Source organism: Melitaea cinxia, chromosome 1 (assembly GCF_905220565.1).
Source record: "Melitaea cinxia chromosome 1, ilMelCinx1.1, whole genome shotgun sequence".
In the NCBI taxonomy this organism is placed as follows: Eukaryota; Metazoa; Arthropoda; class Insecta; order Lepidoptera; family Nymphalidae; genus Melitaea; species Melitaea cinxia.
The window spans coordinates 10481585-10504293 of record NC_059394.1 but is presented as its reverse complement, the minus strand read 5'-3'; the positions used below and the strand labels follow the sequence as shown (position 1 = coordinate 10504293).

The following is a 22709-nucleotide window of genomic DNA, read 5'->3' as shown; positions in this document are numbered from 1 at the left end:
TAAAAATAACTTTTACAAGCTCATTTCAATTTTCATTCTTATTTAGTGTTCACCGTTAAATGGCCAATAGAAAGAGTAGTACCTAGTATAGTTAAATAATACTTATTCACTAAGTAGGGCTATTATTTATGTATTACAGTAGGTACTTACTAATTGTTACAAGCTAAGTTACACCTTTTTGATTGTTTACTAGCTGATACCCGCAACTCTTTCTGAGTTAATTATGATACTAAAAATATATTTTTAATGCTAAGTAAAAACATCAATAAAATCGAAAGCAAAAATATAGCTTCGACAATTTCTTATTAAAAATATGTACCGTTAATAAATAACATTGTTTCTTGAAACTTTCATAACATTATATTAAGTGAATATATTCCAATAGCTTCTTTTCTGATAATGGCTAAGTATCTAGGAATTAAAATTTACATTAAGATGACTTAAGTTATGCAGTAGGTTTCCGTGCTACACAATAACAAAACCTACCTTATTTATGTAAATGTAAAATATTTTGACTTCAAAATTTACTATCTCGTCTATGATGATCAGTCAATCAAAAAAATTTATATAATATGGATATAATTTAGGTAAATTTTAAATTATTAAGCGAAATAGTTAGTTTGGATATTCTTGCCTGTGTTAATCTTTTATTAATTATCACTATAAGCCATAACATCACGTTATTATTCAAAAGAGCTAAGCTGTAGTCAAAAACGTTAATACAAGTGACACCCGGTGGTGATCTACCGTATATAGTATAGCCAAACCAGTCATATCAAATTTTTACAAACCATTAACCAAACAATTTTGGTTATGTCACACGATTTACAAACTTTTAGTCTTCATTAGCTAATGAAGACTCTTTTATTCATATAATATTACGATTAGGATATTTAAGACATTTCTTTCTCCGTCACAATTTTTCCAAGTCTGTCCGTCTGTTACAGGCCTGTATCTTTAAAATCGTTTAAAGTTTACAATTGAAATTTTAACAGAACAAGTACTAAATGTTATATGGCCATGATAACTAAAACAATTAAAAATTGAAGAGGTATCCTTATTATTAATATTTCCGCGTCCACGCATGACACATTTTACGCAGACATATTGTACATGTACTCTTATGAAGTGTTAAACTAACTTGTAACTTGTCTAATTTGGAAACAGAGCGTTTCGCGTGCGATTACGACTTCGAAAGAGTCCATTGTTTTTCTCTGTAGCATCCTAATTGAATCGATTAAATGATAATCAAAACTGTTTACATATATTTTTATAGCGTTGTCATATTTTGCTTAAGTAAGTATTTAAACACAATAAATAGTGTGACACGAAGAAACATACTGGCACGTCCGGTCTACGCAACAGAAGTTGTCTCAAAACTTGCTTACAAATTATACCATATTATTTGCAAACCAGTTTTTGCTCTAGAACCTATTTTAGAAATCTTAACTAGAATAGGAAGCGAAAACAGCGGATCCCTTTTCATTAGAAATCCAAATAGAATAAACTTTTTAGAGTAAAACTACTGTTAAAGATATTTAATAATAAAGTGACAAAACCAATTAGCTAAGGTTTAAAAAAATATTCGTTGTATCCAATTACCAATTAATTATACGAGTATAACTAACAGTTGATGATATTATTGTGATTTTATATCATTTTTACCCTTCTTGGATATAAGAGAGAATGATCTCAAGCGGAATGTATATAGTTATATATGTATATATATATATATTCCGCTTGAGATCATTCATTCATACATATACGTGTTATTACAGTACAGGACGTGTACCTACTCCAGTGAAAGTGGATAAGATGAAACGATTTGGTAACTTAGCTGGCAAGGTTCCGAATGAAAGTGGTTTGAATGAATGGTCCTTTTCTACTTAGTAACGTGATGTAAACGTGCTTTTGTAATCCTTTGTTATAAACTAATATATATTTAAAAATGAAATTCGTATCACTGTGTTTATCGTCGTACTCCTCTGAAACTACTCTACCAATTATATGATTTTTTTCCGTATATTTGGTAGGTAATTATATATAGGTTATTAGGGTTCAGATTTATTTTTATTTAAATGCGTTAAGCGTTTGAGATTTCGCCAGACAGCACGTCTGTCGGTTCAGTTAATAATTGTATACCTAAACATTTTTTATTTGATTTTCCTGTTATAATATACAGGAAGGAAAATGGTAAAATTGGTTTAATTGCCAAACATAATTTTAAATTCATTTACTGTGTAGATTTTCGATGTTTTTATATTCTATGACTAAATAAGCTACAGCAAAAAGATAAAAAAAACAATAGAAATTAAAGATAAAAAAACATTACCATCTACATAAAAAATATAGAATAAAGGAATTATATAAATAAGAAAACACTGCAATGTTTTTTTTTTGTTAATATATAAAGTAATATATATATAAGTAATAATAAATATTTTAATGTAAAAATAATATGAAACTTAATAAAAAATATAGTAAACTACTATTATTTTTACAATAACGATAAAGATAAAGTTATCATGTTTTTCGATTATGAAATAAATTCGAAATGTTGTTTAAAATTTTAAAACCAAAACCAACGATTCAATAGTTTTAGGGTGCGCAGTAGTAACAATTTCCCCATCATCCAGATTTGTAAATAATGTATTATTTTAGTGCTGTGTAGCTACGGCAGTAAAGAATATAGCCCCCCCCCTCTCTTCCCGTGGGTGTCGTAAGAGGCGACTATGGGATAACACAGCTCCATTACCACCTTGGAAAAGCCGACCGATGGCGGAATAACCATACAACTGCTGGCTTTGAAATACACGGCCGAAGACGATAAGCAGCGTCTTCGGTGCGACAAAGCCAGCTCTGCGGTCACCAACCCACCTGCCCAGCTTAGTGACTACAGGCAACACAAATGAGTTCATGTCATTTTTGGCGCGAACTTGTGGAGGCCTATGTCCAGCAGTGGACTGCGATAGGCTGAAATGAAGTGAAGTATTATTTTAGTTGGCAAAGCTCAGTGGCGTAGCTGGTGGGCGCCGGGGGGTCATGATCCCGAGCGGCACACGAAAGTGGGCGGCAAAATAACTGTTTTTTTTTTCAATTGACAAAATAATTCCAAATCGCGTCCGCAATGTAACGTATAAAAAATACAATAGAGTTAGAATCCCCTTCTTTTTTGAAGTCGGTTAATGAAGATAATGAAATTTGTGCTTGCAATGAGTGTATATCAAATTAATTTATTAAAAAAAAAAAAATTGGTAGGAGCGGCAAATTTTTGGGAGGCTTGGGCGGCAAATTTTCGGTAGGCCCCGGGCGGCAAAAATACACGCTACGCCACTTGCAAGGCTCCCAACGAAAACGATTTTAATGAACGCTCCTTTTCTACTAACGTACTAAGGCTTTAATTTAACTAAAATAAATATAGCAAAAAGTTATTTTTGTAATTATTTGATATTTATACACTTTTGTTAACAGTTACTTGTGTGCAACTTACAATGCTTCTGGTGTTGCTGGCGTCCATAGGCTACGGTAACCGCATATAACCGTCAGGCGGACCGTACGCTTGTTTGCCGCTTTAGTGGTATAAATAAAATATATTTTACGAACTGTAGTGCTAACATTGTGCGATACCACCGTCACTTTCTTTCCAGTAAAGTCAATGAAGCGAGGAGAAAGTGGCGACCCCCACGTCCGTGTACACGATGCGTCTGTAAAAAACGCTGACTCACACACTTCGTACAAAGCGTGCCATAAAAAATACTTAACATGAGCAATTTTAACGAGAGAAAGAGTTGTAAGGTTATATAATGAGATAAATGAAAATAAAAAGCGGCTTCATTCATTAGTACCTACGAGTAGGTGAATCACTTTTTCAAATACGTTAAAAACCCAAAAAGTTTTAGCTAGCTAGCTAAGTATTTTTTCTTTTTTCGATAAAATATGCTTAGATTAAAAAAAACTCATATGTTCGAAAATTTTCATAAGAACACCCTTGACTTAAGAATTTTTGCTTTGTTGAATCTCAGAAAATCAAGAAAAAACCTTTACTTTTGATTATTTTTTTAATGAAAAATAAAAAAAATATGTAGATAGCAAAAAAAAATACGAGATGCAATTTTACTGTTAATTCTATTACGAAGAATTATGTGTTTAAAACAAAAACTCTAAGTAAATAAAATTTTAATAGCCTCTTACAAAGAGCACATTGATTCATAAAATCTCTATCTGTTCGACAATACTTTCCCATAGCCAAATCTAATCATTATAGGATTTTAATTTAACATTGTTATTTTCATTACTAAAATTATTTTAAACGGGATATGTACCATGTTACCAAACATGGTAAATATCCCGTTTTAAATAATTTTAGTACCTAAATCTAATCTAATCAGAGAGCTTTAAATAAATGTTACAGGCTAGGCATCCTCCATTGTTGTAATCACTTTTAGTTTTAAGACTCTATAATAGTGTCTAACGTAATGTTTTACAGCTATGTTTATGTCCTATTAACGTTAGTATAATTTATTTGTGGTATTATTATTGTTGGTTTTGATGATTTTTGTGTGTTGTTTTCTAATTTCAAAATTAAATGATATTTTTGAACATGTACAAAAATTTAAAAAGTTCTATTTAATTCTGTAATAATAGACTGGATATTCTATATAAACTGAAATGTCTCAGCTATTAATTAGCTTATAACGAAAAATACTTTTAACATAATTATGTGTAGTTAATAGTTTATTCTTGTTATAGGTATCCTACAATATTATATAACAAGTTGACATTTAATAAAGTCTTTCTAAGAAAGAAAAAGACTTAGTATTTATATTCATATTTTAGACTATTAAAGATATTTTATCATAATTATGCTAATTCACGCTCTGTGATTCGCAAAGTTGTTACTTAATTGTATGTCATCTTGTGAATAATTTCACTTTTAAAATTTATATTAAATTCAGTATATTACGTAAACATTCTTAATGTTGAAATTTCGGAATTCAATTACTTGCTGTATAACGACATAGAGCATGGAGAGCTCTTTCTGAGACAGAAGGGTTTATTTTTGCTTTTCAAGATCAAGTTAAAGAATCAAGCTAAGAAGCATTATTATATTATACATAATTGTGTTTGCGCGCAAACGAAAAAAAAACCGACTTTAATTATTTCGACAAGTAACACAACGTATGTAGACGCAAAATAGTCTTGTAAATCCGCGTTATCTAAGATTACTCAAAAAGTAGTTATCAGATCTCGATCAAATTTAAATGGGGCCACATGACAAGAACATCAGCTCTCAATTAAAATAAGAATCATCAAAATTATTTATAAAATTATAAACTGCTACTGCCCTCTAGTGGATAATATAACTCATTACGTTATAGTAGATCTGGCCTTGTAATATCATTTGATCGATAGTCCGAAACGAAGTAGTTTTATTGGTTTCCGATAGCTGAAGCAAATACGCATTATTAGATACAACTTAAAAAGTACTTGTTCACCATGTTTGTTGTATCAATGACATTTAAATAGGACCACATGACACGCACTACACCACCTTTCGATTAAAATAAGAATGGTTTACCCAGTAAAAAGTTCTGAAGTAACATCTATCAGGAATCTAAATACTGTAACAATAGTGTCGATAGTAGGGTTTGCAATTCTGCAATGCGGGATCCCGCATTACCACGGTTTCTCGCACGTCCAAAACGCGGATCCACATATCCCGCAAAGTAAAAACTAGTGCTAAATCTTACGGGAAATACGCCAAAAATAAAAAATAAATATATAATAAGATTCACTGTAGTTGAAGAAAACTAGAAGTATAAAAGCGACATGTTCTCGTTCGACGTGTCTACAAATGACACCAGGTGCTGTCCTTTCGTTGAAGGAAAAATTAGAGAAAGAGCTTAAACATGAAAAAGAAACATAAAAATGACCATACAACAACTGACAGAACTATGAGTAAATCTTGAATCTTGTCCGATGAAATCGACATCATCTGATGCTTTGCTATCACGGTCCAACCTACAAGCAAGAGAATAAAACACTTTTATGTCTAATATACTTTTTATGCCAAAGGAAAATTTTGAAAATTACTCATACTCTAAATACATACATTAGGTTTGACCGTTTGACCATATCTTCGCTAATTGTAAGCATTTCTGATTGACAAATAATTTACCCGATTGGGCTGAAAACTCTGATTACTTGTACTTGATTATGATTTAATAATTATATTGCTAGGAAACAAATTTCGATATTTTAAATTATATATGACCAGTTAAACAAAAATTTATTATGTACAATATAATGTGATTAATAAAAACCCATACTTTTTAGATTTTTTAATATTTAAGAGTGCAGGATCTCGTTGAATCCCGCGCGTAATAGAGCAATCTCTAGGTCTACAAACGAATATTTATATAATTTTACAATTTTTGTAATACTTGCAGAATTATAAGAAAGTTTCTTAAAGAAGAAAGATTATAAAATTGTAAGGATATACACTTGTAAGGATATACACTTGTCTTCGGCCCATAAACAGCCATATTATCCGGTAGAGCTATGCCGAGGACTTAAAACTTATAATCTTATATATAAAATTCTCTTGTCACAATGTTAGTTACAATACTACGAAACGACTGGACTGATTTTTATGAAATTTTGTGTGCGTATCGGATAAGTCTGAAAATCGGACAACATCTATTTTTCATACAATTAAGTAATGGGGGGGGGGATTAAGGGGGGTTAATAACATATATGGCAAAACAACGTTTGCGGGGTCAGCTAGTAATATCTATAAAATATTTCTTTTTTACTATAGGTATAAAAAACATATAATAAATATTATAATAAATTGTTTCTTTATGTAGACTTTTTCTCAAGAAATAAATTAATAATATTTTCTTTATGTGTTAACAATTTTCATTTGTCCTGCACGCGTTTCTACGTTTTTTTTTCCGTACCAACTCAGAAACCTTTGTGGGCTCATGCACAACACTTTGCTGAAGATCATGACATGATCAAATACATAGGTTACGATTCTAAAAGGATGTACAGACAAACAATTTTTTTTATATATATAGAAGATTATACATTTACAATTCACAACTTAAGAACTAAATATTTACAGATAGTTATGGTACAAATCATGTCCGCCTGGAATTGTGCCAAGAATGGTGGCAGCATTTCCCCGTTAAATCGCTAAGCCGATTCTCTGGCCAAAAAATGCACCAGCCCTCTTGTCACCGGTGGATTTAATAAGGCCAGGAGTAATCTCATTTAAATTTTTTTAGCACTGCTATTCCAAGGTCCAAGTGTTTCGACTGCAAACGGCAAAAATATATATATATATATATATATATCTATATTCTATATTCTATAATATATATAAAAGCGAAAGGTCATTCACTCATCACGAAATCTCCGAAACTATAACACCTACAAACTAGAAATTTGGCAGGTAGGCTCCTTATAAGACGTAGGCATCCGCTAAGAACGGATTTTACGAAACTCGACCCCTAAGGGGGTAAAACGGGGGTTGCAAGTTTGTATGAAAGTCCTATGTTTTTGAAGTAAGAGACTTGAAATTTAAAATTTATGCTCTATAGATGATGAAAAGGTGTCCAAATAATGTATCTTTAGAAATCAACTCCCTTTTGGGGTTAAAACGGGGGATAGTAGGTTGACTCACTCATCACGAAACCTCCGAAACTATAACACCTAAAAACTTGAAATTTGGCAGATAGGCTCCTTAAAGAGCGTAGAAATTCGCTAAAAACGGATTTTACGAAATTCGACCCCTAAGGGGATAAAACGGGGGTTGGAAGTTTGTATGAAAGTGCCATGTTTTTGAAGTAAGAGACTTGAAATTTAAAATGTTTGCCTTATAGATGATGAGAAGGTGTCCAAATGATGTATCTTTAGAAATCAAACTCCCTTTTAGGGTTAAAACGGGGGATGGTAGGTTTACTCATTCATCACGAAATCTCCGAAACTATAACACCTACAAACTAGAAATTTGGCAGGTAGGCTCCTTATAAGACGTAGGCATCCGCTAAGAACGGATTTTACGAAACTCGACCCCTAAGGGGGTAAAACGGGGGTTGCAAGTTTGTATGAAAGTCCTATGTTTTTGAAGTAAGAGAATTGAAATTTAAAATTTATGCTCTATAGATGATGAAAAGGTGTCCAAATAATGTATCTTTAGAAATCAACTCCCTTTTGGGGTTAAAACGGGGGATAGTAGGTTGACTCACTCATCACGAAACCTCCGAAACTATAACACCTAAAAACTTGAAATTTGGCAGATAGGCTCCTTATAGAGCGTAGAAATTCGCTAAAAACGGATTTTACGAAATTCGACCCCTAAGGGGATAAAACAGGGGTTGGAAGTTTGTATGAAAGTCCCATGTTTTTGAAGTAAGAGACTTGAAATTTAAAATGTTTGCCTTATAGATGATGAGAAGGTGTCCAAATGATGTATCTTTAGAAATCAAACTCCCTTTTCGGGTTAAAACGGGGGATGGTAGGTTTACTCATTCATCACGAAATTTCCGAAACTATAACACCTAAAAACTTGAAGTTTGGCAGATAGGCTCCTTATAGAGCGTAGAAATTCGCTAAAAACGGATTTTACGAAATTCGACCCCTAAGGGGATAAAACGGGGGTTGGAAGTTTGTATGAAAGTCCCATGTTTTTGAAGTTAGAGACTTGAAATTTAAAATGTTTGCCTTATAGATGATGAGAAGGTGTCCAAATGATGTATCTTTAGAAATCAAACTCCCTTTTGGGGTTAAAACGGGGGATGGTAGGTTGACTCACTCATCACGAAATCTCCGAAACTATAACACCTAAAAACTTGAAGTTTGGCAGATAGGCTCCTTATAGATCGTAGACATTCGCTAAGAACAGATTTTACGAAATTCGACCCCTAAGGGGATAAAACGGGGGTTGGAAGTTTGTATGAAAGTCCCATGTTTTTGAAGTAAGAGACTTGAAATTTAAAATGTTTGCCTTATAGATAATGAGAAGGTGTCCAAATGATGTATCTTTAGAAATCAACTCCTTTTTGGGGTTAAAACGGGGGACGGTAGGTTGACTCACTCATCACTCCGAAACTATAACAGCTACAAACTTAAAATTTGGCTGGTAGGTTCCTTATAGGGCGTAGACATTCACTAAGAACTGATTTTACGAAAATCGACCCCTAAGGGGATAAAACGGGGGTCGGAAGTTTGTACGAAAGTCTTATGTTTTTGAAGAGACTTGAAATTTAAAATATATGCTCTATAGATGGTGAGGAGGTGTTCAAATAATGTATCATAATCTATATATATAAAAGAGAAAGGTCACTAACTCACTCATCACGAGAAATCAAAAACCGCTGGATGGTCTATCCATCCAGGTTGGACAAAGATAAAATTTGGCAGGGAGGTAGATTATAGTTAGCAGACGTCCGCTAAGAAGGGATTTTAGGATATTCCACCGCTAAGGGGGTTTAATTGGATTTGATGGTTTATATGAAACACACACAGCCTGAAAATAAAACTAAAAATGTGGTGTATAGAGAGGTTTTATAAAAATAACTATTAAATTTTACTAAATTGTGCCTTTTAAAAAGTTACTCAGTCTGATAAGCATTTCAAGTGACTGAAATAAAAATAATTTGCGTTAAACATCTTAATAGTAATGCATATCTTCATAACCACGCGGACGTAGTCGCGGGCAACATTTAGTGTATTATAAAAAAAAGTCCTCAAAGTGTATGTGATCGATTCGCTCAAAATTTACTGAACGGCAAGAGGAAGGTTTACGGAACGGCTAAGCCGATTTTGATGAGAGTTTCACTGGAAGTTTGCCGGGAAAACTTTGTGACATACTAATTTCAACGCGGGCGAAGCCGCGGGCACAGCTAGTATATATATATATATATATATATATATATATATATATATATATATAGTCAGTAGTTAAATTTTATGTAAATACAATTTTTAATACTTGCAAGTATTAAACATTATAAAATGTAGATATAATATTTTATGTTTATCTTATAAGCCATCATCATTTTGACCTACTTTCACTAGGATTTTTGTTCTTGACGAATTTAAGCTTTAAAACTTTTATGAGACCCTTACTACGTACGAGATATGAATTGGAATAAGTTTATGACACTCTTTATTACGGATAATTTATAGTATACATTATTTAGTTTATAACTGGACATTCTGGAAGTGAAAGATCATTAAGTAGTGTTAAAATTTAGAAGAAATTTTTATTCATATCTTTAAGCTATACGATTGTATAATGTTATTACCATTTTACAAGGCCATTATTATTCTAAAGAACATAGGCATTCCAAAATTTATTTGATGACAGACAACTTAAGCCTGTTTCTATATTCAAAAAATAGTTCGTTTGCATTCTTGGTCAAAACGAGTCGTTGCCTGAATGTATTCAACTAGATATTACACGGTTTTAACGGAGTTTTTATTGGTTATAACTCCGTTATCCTGGTTACGGCGTATGTTATGACTAGTTATTTAGTTATACTGTGTCAGTAAAATCTGTTCAGTTGCTTAAATGATTTAAGACAAGCAGACGAACATTAAAAAAAATCTTTAAAAGAACATTTGTTGTACAGTAATTACTATACCATAATATTCGATGTCGATGATAACCATCCAACTGCTGGCTTTAAAATACATAAGTCGAAGACGGGCACAGCGTCTTAGATGCGACAAAGCCAGCCCTGCGGTCACTAACCCGCCTTCTAAGCGTGGTGACTATGGGCAAAACACATGAGCTCACTCCATTTTTGTGCGAACTTGTGGAGACCTATGTCCAGCAGTGGACTACATTAGGCTGAACTGAATATTCGATGTGAAGATGTATGTACCTATATATTTAGGTGACTGTGATATATATATTTTATGTAATATTGTGTTTTTCTTTACAGATTATCTTTTTCACAGTTTTTCGTTATGATCATAAGAATACCATGGCGTTTACCTTTAGTAATCGCCATTTCAATTGCTATGACATCAGGTGAGTCATTAATTTTTCAAACAATATTAATCTCACATCGCGCAATACGTGCAGAATTAATTAAAGAATCTAGGTCTTAAATACATAATAAGATTAATTCTCGGCAAGATTTTACCATGATAACTGTAATCTTTACGACCATAATACAATTATTATTACATATCTATCGTTAGTATGAAAAAAATATTAATATGGCTTTAACGTTTTTACTTAACTTTTAAGCATATCTAAGAAAGTAGTCAGTCATAGTTTTATCGTGGAATTAAGCAAAACATTTTTTTATACGCATAGAGCGCTATATGCGATTATTATAACTGTATCGACAGTGAACAAAATACAGTTTAATTCATATTTCTTTTTCCTAGTACTACCCATTGTTTATGTTAATTTCTATAGGTAATCCCTTATTCTTGCAAAGACAATCAAGAAGAAATATTAAGCCTGTCATAAAATGGAGACCGCCAATGGATACTTGGAATTGGACTGAAACACCTCGTAATGATGAACTATTCTTCACGCCATTAAACTTCACTCACAAGCTACCCCCATCTGCCAACGAAACTGAACTAATAGCCCATATGGCAGCTTTAAAACGCAATTACTCCCGACTCCTATGGGATAGTGACAAAAGTTCAAATTTACCCCTCTTCGTAGATAAAGCTTTAAAATTGTTAAATTTAAAACAAGTATACTATGAAGTCGAACATTCCGTTATGTCTAAAGTATCTTGTACGGCATGCAAAGCGGGCGCTGGCTTATTACAACATTACATGCGACTCGGAAAGAGCAAAGAAGAAATAAATAAAATGATATATCAGTTTTGCGTGTCATTAAATATCCAATCTGCAAGAGTTTGTGAAGGAATCACAAGACTTTTTGGGGTAAGGTTTTTTTATTTATGGTACGGTAAATATTAATAATTTAACGTTAATTTTAGTTTTTAAACATTATATTTTTATTATAGAGTGAAGTAGTTTACGTTCTCAAAAGAATTACCATCGGTCCTGACGAAATATGTAGTTTTGTTATTGGAGATGCTTGTGGCGACGTCTATAATCCTTACCATGAATGGGAAGTGGCCTTTCCTCCAGTACCGAAGCCAGCCGTACGTGCTCTGGATGCACCTATTGAAAAGGCTCCATCGTTTAAAGTTCTGCAAATATCTGATACTCATTTTGATCCTTACTATGCAGAAGGTAATTTATTTAATCTGACTTGCACTCGACAACCCTTGACCCATTCAATTGGCATAAAAAGACTTAGTTTTTAATTCGTTATTTGTTTCGTTTAACATATGTTTGCAGAAATTATTTTAAGTATTTTTATTTTTCATAAGAATATTACGATTACATTTACCATTTTTTTAATGTCAGGGCAAAATTTTAAACCTTTGTAGACTAATTTTTTGTTTCGTTTATCATATGTTTGTAGAAATTATTTTAAGTATTTTTATTTTTGATAAGAATATTACGATTACATTTACCATTTTTTTTAATGTCAGGGGCAAACGCTGAATGCAACGAGCCTCTTTGTTGTCGTGCGTCTAGTGGTCCTGCGTTGACTCCAGGAGGTGGTGCCGGACGATGGGGAGACTACCGCAAGTGTGATACGCCTAAACGGACCATAGATCATATGTTGAAACACATCGCTGACACACATACTGTAAGTTAGTCCTCCCACTAAAAACGATAAGTTACTTTTAAGACAAAATTTAATTTCTTGGAATTCCTAGAAAAAGTCTATAATAAAAAAAAGCAATTATTGGACACCTGACCAACATGTTTTTAAGATGATGTATTAGTTAATGTTCTGTATCACCTTTTACAACATTTACACTTTGTACGTTCAGGACATAGACTACATTCTATGGACCGGAGATTTGCCACCTCACGATGTCTGGAACCAAACAAAGGAAGAAAATCTTAAGGTTCTTCAAGAAACTGTGGCTCAAATGTCCGATATGTTCCCGGGTGTACCGATTTTTCCTGCTCTCGGTAACCACGAATCTTCGCCAGTAAATAGGTACCTTTCTACTCTTTATTTATTTATTCGATGTTTATATATCTTCGAAACTTGACTAACAATTATGGGACTTAACTGTGAATTCTCATAAATAGTAAATTTAGTAGTGGAATAATAATTATATATAATAGTGCAATATTGATTATTTATAATGGTCCTATAGGTATGTATTACTTGCTTTCCTCCAAATTTCTCCAATAAAATTTCTGTGGACTTGTACAAAAAAAAAAAGAAACATATATATAATATAAATATATGAATTCTAGTTTTACATTAAACGAATTTCGTACAATAATCAACGAAAACGTAATACTGGCTTAATATTTTTTTTTTAATTACTCTAAGTGAAAATTACATTTTTTTTAATCAAGGACAAAAACAATTTCAAACTCTAACGAATAGGTATACATACCGACCTACGTTTAATGTAGAACGTACCCGCACATATTTCTAACTAATAAGAATAAAAATTAATATACAGCAAACTTGTTGTAAGGTGATTACTGATGAAAAAAAATACAAAATACGGGTACTTATTTATAACAAGCTTTATTGGAAATACGATTATGTATTTCACGTCATAATTATGTCAAATGTGACCTTTTCGTATGTATGCCAAGCGTGAACTGTAATATATTTTTATAACAATGGGTTTAAGGTTATTAACAGCCACCCAAATTTTCTCAAAGAATGCAATTACCAAATACACGTATTATTTTTTTGTATACATAATTGTGTTACCGCCAATGTAATACGGTATTCTATGAGATATACAATTACAGTTTCGTAATAATTTTATTATGTTTTAGTTTCCCGCCGCCATACATCTCATCACCGGACTCAAATATAGCGTGGCTGTACAATGAGTTGGATGCACAGTGGCGCCGCTGGCTGCCCGCCGGCGTGTCGCACACCGTGCGTCGCGGTGCCTTCTACTCCGTGCTCGTGCGGCCTGGTTTCCGCATCATATCTCTTAATATGAACTATTGCAATAACAAAAACTGGTAACATTTCATGTTGACTATCTTACAGTTTAAAAAATAGGTAGAAAGCAAAGCATTTCATAATTTTTTTTTTCGAGTGCATTTCGTAAATTTGTAGAAAAAATTAAGTATTTCTATAAAAGTAATTAAATGGGTTATATTATGAGTTAGAAGCTGTACATGTTATATACCCACGATTGTTATGCCTCAAATTGGACCTTTATATGCATCCTTGAATAAAATTAAGTCAATTTAAAATAGTGAGTCAAATTGCCCAGTACAACGCTCTTTATTAACTTACGTATACCCGTATTGTTGTGATGTTATGAACGTAATTGCCTTATAATATGTCGATTACAAATCGTCAGACTTTATGCTTCGATATGTTATTGTTTTAAATATATTCATAAATAAGTGAGGTTGTTTACAAATTTGTTAATTTTCATTTTTAGGTGGCTATTACTAAATAGTACAGATCCAGCAACAGAATTGCAGTGGTTTATTTATGAGCTTCAATCGGCTGAATTTAATGGCGAAAAAGTTCACATAATTGGTCATATTCCACCTGGACATTCCGATTGTCTTAAAGTGTGGAGTAGGAATTATTATGCGATCATCAATCGGTATGAGTCAACTATAACCGCTCAGTTCTTCGGTCACACGCATTTCGACGAATTTGAAGTGTTTTATGACCCAAATGATCTAGGTGTGTAATCATGCAGCTTAATTGCAAATAGTTCGGTAAAATATATTTAGCTTATTATAAGGAGCCTTTTTTTATAGGTAGAGCAACAAGTATAGCATACGTGGGGCCCTCCGTGTCACCTTACTATGATTTAAATTTAGGATATAGAATATACTATGTCGATGGAGACCACGATGCTACTACTCGAGTGAGTTTGTATACTTAATTAATAATTATTTACATTACATTAGTTTAAATCACTATGAAATTATTTTTCAATAGTAATAAAAACATATCTGATTATAATCTAATATTGTATTTCAGTTAGTAGTTGACCACGAAACATGGATAATGAACTTGAAAGAAGCAAACCTATTCGGGTATCCTATTTGGTATAAATTGTATTCGGCGCGGTCTGCTTACATGATGCCATCTCTTCGTCCACAGGACTGGGACAAGTTTATAGATGATATGACTTCTAAAGAAGACGTCTTTAATTTATATCACAAGTAAGAACATTTTTATTTATACCCTTAAATAGTTTAAAATTATATATTTTTCGTGTTAGTCTTTTCGTCGAAAAGAATAAAAGATAAGTACCTATGTATGGAAAGATTATTTGCCTCGTAATAAATTAATATAGTTATAATATATGACAATATTTGTTCATAAAAGTGCCAATGATAACTTCAGTTTAAACTGCTAAAAGTTTCAATAACGGAAAAGTATACTTTAGGTAGGTAGGTGTGACAATTTATTGCCTGTATCCGCAAAACTTTTTGGATTTTACAAATTGAAAATAGATTACATTAGCCTGGTCTTATAATAAAATATATTACATTAGCCTCAGGTCTAGTTGTATGATCTTTAATCCTGTGATGAATTAGTTAGCCTGAGCTCCTGGGTTGATTTCCTCTCCTAGTATTACTGGGGCCCAATGGTTACAGTACACGCTTATTGTCAGGCGGACCATATGCTTAATATCAGTAGTGGTGTAAAATTAAGTTAAACATTTAAAAACCCTTACGCAATAATCATACATAAATAAATAAAAAATCCAATTTATGACAAAAAATTATGTACATCATTTTGGACAATAACTGATACTCTTCAAACTGCTGGACGGATTTTTACTGAACATTGCTAAGAACCAACACTAAGTAACTCTCATTTAGGAAAGTATCGAAATCGGTCCATCTATTCAAGAGCTACGATGCCACAGACATTGGCGTCAAATTTATATCGCTGTTTTATAGTATTATATTTAAAAAAAAAAAAACGTGTGTGCTTTAGACGACAGGACTGATTCTTTAGCTCCATCTAACTTATATCCCCCTCTCACCTTCCGTTCGCCTCGCCCGATCACACTTTCCATATCACTCTCGTCAAGCATTCACCAGCTTACCGCCCAAGGCAAACGTGCGTAAAGAACAACAACAACAACGAATATGGTATTTCCCGCGCAGACACTACTGGAAGAACAGTCCGCGGCGCGGCAGCTGCGACGGCGAGTGTCGCAAGCGGCTGATATGCGACGCGCGCTCGGGCCGCTCGCACGACCGGCGCGCGCTGTGCGGCCACATCGAGGCGCGCATCGACGGCGCCTCGCCCACGCCGCAGACCTGGCGCGCGTGGCTCTACAATGGCCTGTCCGTCTCGTGAGTTGCTACACAGCGTCTCATTCGTGCTTTTGCCGATATATTCTTCTTTTCACTGCTTAAAATGTATTTCAACATTAGCTACTTATCACAAGCTTGTAGAAAAGTGCATTTACTTCTTCTCCTTATATGTCTTAACATTTGTCTATTCACTAATTTTATTGCCGTAAAGTATTCAAATGCAGTTTTTAAATATTAATTAACGATAATTATTCATTTAAGTGCTAGAAGTCTGTCTGAAAATGTACATAATTATTACCTCATATGCTTCTCTAATTAATCGTAGGCGTTATGTTGTTGTAAGTAATAACTAGGTTCTTACGTCGCACACATTCTTATTTTACCAACCAGTTTACATCCATAAAATATATATCATGGACCTACATATATGACTATTAATCTGACATTGCAAATGCAGGTCTTTACAAAGTAGGAAATTCGGAATACAACAGTATTAGGTAACTTTAGTTCTGTAGTATGCGGTCGACAATTTGGTCGTTATAATAAACATTACTTTTCTTTTTGATGAGCTGAATATTAAAATATTAAATACACTGGCCGAGGACGGGCAGCAGCGTTTTCGGTGCGACAAAGCCAGCCCTGCGGTCACCAACCCGCCTGCCCAGCGTGGTGACCATGAGCAAAACACATGAGTTCACGCCATTTTTGGCGTGAACTTGTGGAGGCCTATGTCCAGCAGTGGACTCTGATAGGCGGAAATGATGATGATGATGAGCTGAATATTGTAGTAAATAAAATCTTATATATTTATGTCAGCTATTCACAACATAACATATCACCAACTCAAATAAACTTACATAACAAAACTTTCAATATGTATCATAACGTATTTAATAGAGGGCATATTGCACCTACTTAATTCAATAATTATTCTGCTACAGCTGTTGCTTGTTACGGCTTTGATCTATTAGTTTTAGTTAAGTCCTTTACTAGATAGCCTATACCACTTGCATGTAACTGAGTTGGAAACCTGTAACGATCACGGAGTACAGGTATAGTTAATGCCAATTAAAAAGTGCCTAAAGTAATACTAAGTAATAATCTTTTTATACCTCACAGACCTAGTGTACAGCAAGTTTAACTGGTGTGGTGATGGGACTCTTATAGGTGATGTTGGACAAAGGTTGGTGCGTCGAGGTATTATTGTAAATGTATATCTATCAATTCCAATGTGTAAAAACCAACGATATGTGCCAAGCGGAAAAGCGGAACATATGATTTTACAAAACAAAGATAACCATGTCACTAATATAAGTCTAATTTCCTGTTTAACTATTGTTAACTTTTGTTTAACGTTGTTGTTGGTATTGATTCAAAACAAGTTATATTAATGTAATAACTGTATTGTGTGGATGAGGATTGTGGAAAACCGGGATGGCGCGAACTTAGGGAGGCATATGTCCAGCAGTGGACTGCAATAGTTTGAACTGACTGATAAAATAACTGTATTTGAAACAATAAAAAAAATCTAGGTATTTCACTTGTGCAATGAAAATGGATTAGCGATGCAACGCAACGCAGGAAATTCAACATAGATACTTTGTGGCATGCTTAAATTTAGACGACATTGTATAAAATAATTGAATTAGATACAACGATCTTGATCTTTTCGCATTAGAATTTATATAGTTTCTAGCGAAACGTATAAATTGAAATGCGAAAGCAGATTTCCTTACAGATATTATATTAATACATTAATTTCAATCGTTCTTTAATTTTAATATTACAATAAGTATTTGGCACAATATCTAAAATTTACACTAACGTTATATGACAATATAGCAATCAATACTTTTTGTTTCATTACAGGGTGTCAATGTTGATGCAAATACCGCAAGTTGCTTATCAAATACCAAAGTTTGTTATGGGTCTCGGCTGAAAATGGAGAACAAGTAAGACAAAATGGTCTCTTCACCACCGGATTAATCTACTAGAACAAAGTTCTTTGAGTATTTATTTTAACAACAAAATAAAAGCCTTTTTATTTACTTAATCTTTACCATCTACCTACATGGTATAATTATTTTTCTTCCTTTATAATATTTTTTATTTTTTGTCATTTAATTAAGGCTTTATCAATAAGTTTTTGTAAATATGTTCTGTAAATGTGTAATTAAACAATATAGGTATATAGGAAAATTTTTACCTTTAATAAATGATACAAAAAGAAAATGTTTTTCATTTGTTTTTTATTAAAAATAGATAAGAGAGCTTCTTAAGCAATTCGCATTAAATTAAAATTAAAGATCATTTACAATCATTTCAAGCTACTAAAAACCAAAAGCAATGTTTTGCGAAAAATAATACGTATATGAGGCAACATCAGTGGTCAATTATCAAATAAAATTAAACTGGGTACAATAAAATATTCTATCAATTACTACTGTGGGAGAATTATTTATTAAGCGACCTAATACAATTATAAACTTATTCCAAACTTGTAGCAGTTAACTTGCATAATTTACAGTTATCTATAAGTATAAAAATTTTTGAAATAAATTTATAAGAGTAAAGGTCAAGAAAAGAGTTGGGAATGATTCACTGCGTGTTGACCTAAAATTTTCGTATCAATTTGCCCTTCAAGAGGACTACTGATCATTCTGAAGTGGTAATAACAGACGGGAACAATAGCTTTAAGTGTTCTCCGAGGCACGGTAGAAATACCTACAAGACCACAACCCTTTTCTTTTCATCCAGCACATTTACAGGCTTTTACCATCCAGTGCAGTTCCAGTTCAGAGTATCTTTGTAAAAGTAGTTGATAGGTATAAAATGAATTAAAATTACAAAATCGCAAATTATTGACAAGGAATCAATGAAATGTCATTTTAAAAGAAACCATTTTTACAAAATCAAAAAAATATATATTAATTTCTATCAACAAAAAATTTCTGTTTTCGTCAAGGGAATAATAGACATTCGATGTTTCCGTCTAATTGCAATCTTGTTTCCATTTCCAATAAAATTATGACTTTAAAAATCAAATAGGTATAATTATATATGTTAAAACGCACAAAATACTTCGATAATTTTGGTCCCATTTCGTTCGCAGAACTCAATCTCCGCAATTGACATGGCAACAAGACACTAGTAATGTACACGAATAACTAAACCTAAGTACAATAATTAAAACTAAAAAAATGTCATTATTCTTTAGTCTAGAACTAAAACACTTTGAAAACGATTGTTATTATTTACACGCGTCTAGATATTATGATGGGAATCACGCAACCTAACCGGTTTCAAATGTACGGCCGAATAAAATTTAAGAACTAAGAAGATAAAGAGGGGTTCATACTTTTTAAAATTTTTGCCGTCCTTATTCAACTTTAAATTTTACCTTGAACACTTAATATATTACTAATTAAGAGTATTTTTTATTAAAATTCATATAACTCTTTCATCTTAAAATATTTATCGATATAAATAAATCCAAATAAATGACAAAGAATATTGGAGCTATGTGAAAGCGACTAATATTAATCTCGATTTTATTTATGTTTATCCATTTCATGTTATATTGTACGATTTCATTTTCGCTGTTCAGGCTAAGTATTGCCGTTTTAAGAACAGGTTTTGACTGTGATGGATACAAGTAACGAAGCTGGTTTGGCGCGCTACCATTCTTAAAACTTCAACTTTTACTAAACTCGTTAAAGATTTGGCGAATATCATAATGCTTCGACATGAAATATATTTACATAAATAACGGCGTTTCAAAGGATAACTTTATTGGTTACAATGATGATAAGATGATGGACTAGAAAAGAGTAGGAGTATTAAAAATTATTACAAGAGTTTTTACTTGATGTATCGTAAGTGACACACACTTACTAATTTTACTATTTACCAATTTGTTATATTAAATAGAATGTGTAAAATTTAATAATAACTGATTTTACCATATCGCTATCTATATTTGTTCTGAAACCATATAGAGCTTGGGAATGTTAGATCTTTAATTGTAATTTGTACTTAAAAATAAATAAATGCAAAAGCTGTGATGTTTCACAATGGCCTTTTTTGTTTCTTTTATTTAATATATTAAGCAGATTTTAACCACGTATAATGTACCTATGAACTTATACCGCAGGAAAGCAAAATTTTAAACTTGCAAAAAAAAAATTGAAAGTTACTGTTATATTTAATATCACAGTTTATGATTCTTTGTACTTATTTTACACAATTTAAAATCTAAGCAATTAAGATTCAACAAGTAAATTTAGTGTCTTGAAAAAAATTACTACAAATTCAACACAGAAATTCTAGATTAAAATAAAACTAAGCTGTCATTCGCAATTTTGAGATAAACAACGCCGACAATCTAATTAAATCAATTTATTTAGTAAATCAGTCTGTTATATTATTCTAATTTTAGTGCTGTCCTAAGATATTTTAATTCCTGTCCTTGAAATAATGTTTTCTTATTTATTTTTGAAGAAACAAAATATTGTTTTAAATACACAAAATGAATTCACCAATACTAATTAATACCAAAATAAATACTAATTAAATAATGGAAAACTGACTTAAAGCAAATTTAGTAATATAAGGGTACTGTTAGAAAGATAGTACAAAAAATTGCAACAAATTTTATAAGAGGTATAGAATGAATCATTAATCCTGTATATAATTGTTATTATTATAAATGGCACATAATCAGACCATGGTTTCCTCAATTACTACAAATTTACATCATAGTAATCTCACAATGATTTTAGAAATCATATCTTTGGATATGAAATGCTTATATATTATTACTAATGTCACTGGTATAAAATTCGTGTTCCTAAGTAGTTTTTTAATATCACAAGAGTCTTCTCAAGTTTCTTCTGCTCTTTTTTGTACCTATTGCACACGAGTTCTTTTGTCTTTTTGATGGACTCGGTGCATCCAGATCATACTGGAAACATTTCTTACCTGAATGTCTCTCGCCTTTACAAAGCCTACAAAACTGGTAAAAACAGTTCTTATTGGTACATTCAACCCATTCTTCTCCTGAGATTTCTTCTGTAACTTTGGCCGGTTGATGGCACTTGATGCATGGTAACTGTTTACGTGAATCTAGTGCAGCGGCCTGATAAAAAGAACGTTATTATTGGAATATGCATTTTGTTTATTTGTTATATAAGAAGGCATCTATTAAAATTACTTATTAAATTTTACTACTACTACTTACCTTCGTATATCTCCTGAATTTAATAGTACTGGGTGACCCTGGTGGACTGTTTTGAGTACATACTTGGTGGTAATTACTTTGAATATTATGAATCTCCATCAATGGCCTAATCTGTTTTATACAATTATTCTTAGGTGTGGACATTTTATTTTCCTGGTTTTCTCTAGCATTCTTTAGGAAGCGCACATATTCCTGTTTTTTTGTTTTTACCTTGCTCACGTCTTCCCATACTCTTTGCCAAACTTGACTCACAAGGGTAAAATTATAAATATCTTCATGTGACAAATAATTAAATATCTTCATTATTGGAGGCATTGCACATGCATCCAAATATAACATCTTAATTATATCAATCTTCTGATTTGGTTTATATTTAAACACATTGTTTTCATTTGGCTTGGCAGGCTTTGCTCTGGGTTGCAATACTTGTGTTTCACAAGAAAGTGAATGGATTTCAAAATTATCTCTATCTTTCCAAAACTTAAACTGTCTTCTTGAGTTTAAAGGACTTCTTAGTTTACAACCATTCCTACAATTTTTTTTAACTGGTGTGGTTGGATAGGAGACGTGTAAATGATTATTAAATGAGCATAGCTCTGGTTCTAAAAAGTTTTTATGGCTTAAACTTACAGGAGAACAGCTAACATTAAATTTATTGTTTTCAGTGCATCTCAGCTTGCGTAACCCTCCAGCTATTATGCTGGTTGGGGTTGGCACAGAGCTATAGCTCACATCGGAATTTTCTTGTTCCTGTTGATACACTCTTTTAATGCCTCTGCGATTTTGTGGTGAATCAATGTAACTTTCATTTGTTTTTGTAAAACCGGTGCTATACTTCAATCTGGGACTTACACTAACTTCCTTTGACAAATCAAAGCAATCGACTTGAAATTGACCCGTAATACTTATTTGACCATTAAAAATTGCATGCTTGAAATTGTCACCCGAAATGTCAGAGTTTTCTAAAGATCCTAGAGTATGATAACCACTATCTTCAGTCTTCCAATAGCTTATGTTATCGTAAGATAAACTAGGCGTCACAGGCTCAACAATATCAGTGTGTATATCCATTTTGGTAGTTACAAAAACGAATCAAAGCTCTGGTTCAACGACA

General features: G+C 32.5%; 2 protein-coding genes across 2 annotated transcripts in view; one reads left to right on the top strand and one right to left on the bottom strand.

Annotated features, from left to right (window-relative positions):
- Positions 1-18404, top strand: part of LOC123656673 (sphingomyelin phosphodiesterase) — a 29195-nt gene extending 10791 nt beyond the window's left edge. The window contains exons 2-12 of the mRNA XM_045592335.1: positions 10959-11047; positions 11444-11928; positions 12012-12243; positions 12549-12709; positions 12897-13069; positions 13879-14073; positions 14505-14758; positions 14836-14945; positions 15062-15246; positions 16204-16395; positions 18226-18404. Coding sequence (XP_045448291.1) covers positions 10959-11047; positions 11444-11928; positions 12012-12243; positions 12549-12709; positions 12897-13069; positions 13879-14073; positions 14505-14758; positions 14836-14945; positions 15062-15246; positions 16204-16395; positions 18226-18295 — 2146 coding nt within the window. The 3' untranslated portion in view covers positions 18296-18404. The remainder of the gene's footprint in view (positions 1-10958; positions 11048-11443; positions 11929-12011; positions 12244-12548; positions 12710-12896; positions 13070-13878; positions 14074-14504; positions 14759-14835; positions 14946-15061; positions 15247-16203; positions 16396-18225) is intronic.
- A 2819-nt stretch (positions 18405-21223) lies between these two features.
- LOC123669456 lies at positions 21224-22666 on the bottom strand. The gene is made up of 2 exons (XM_045603063.1): positions 21596-22666; positions 21224-21493 (listed from the first exon to the last, which is right to left on the bottom strand). Exons 1-2 carry the CDS (start codon positions 22664-22666, stop codon positions 21224-21226), a joined length of 1341 nt encoding a protein of 446 aa, XP_045459019.1.
- Between the last annotated feature and the right edge of the window lie 43 nt (positions 22667-22709).

Excerpts from the sequence above, each read along its gene's own strand:
- LOC123669456 (XM_045603063.1), bottom strand. The coding sequence starts at position 22,666 with ATGGATATACACACTGATATTGTTGAGCCTGTGACGCCTAGTTTATCT. Across the intron at positions 21,494-21,595 it reads AATTCAGGAGATATACGAAG|GCCGCTGCACTAGATTCACG; the intron begins GTAAGTAGTAGT and ends TCTTTTTATCAG.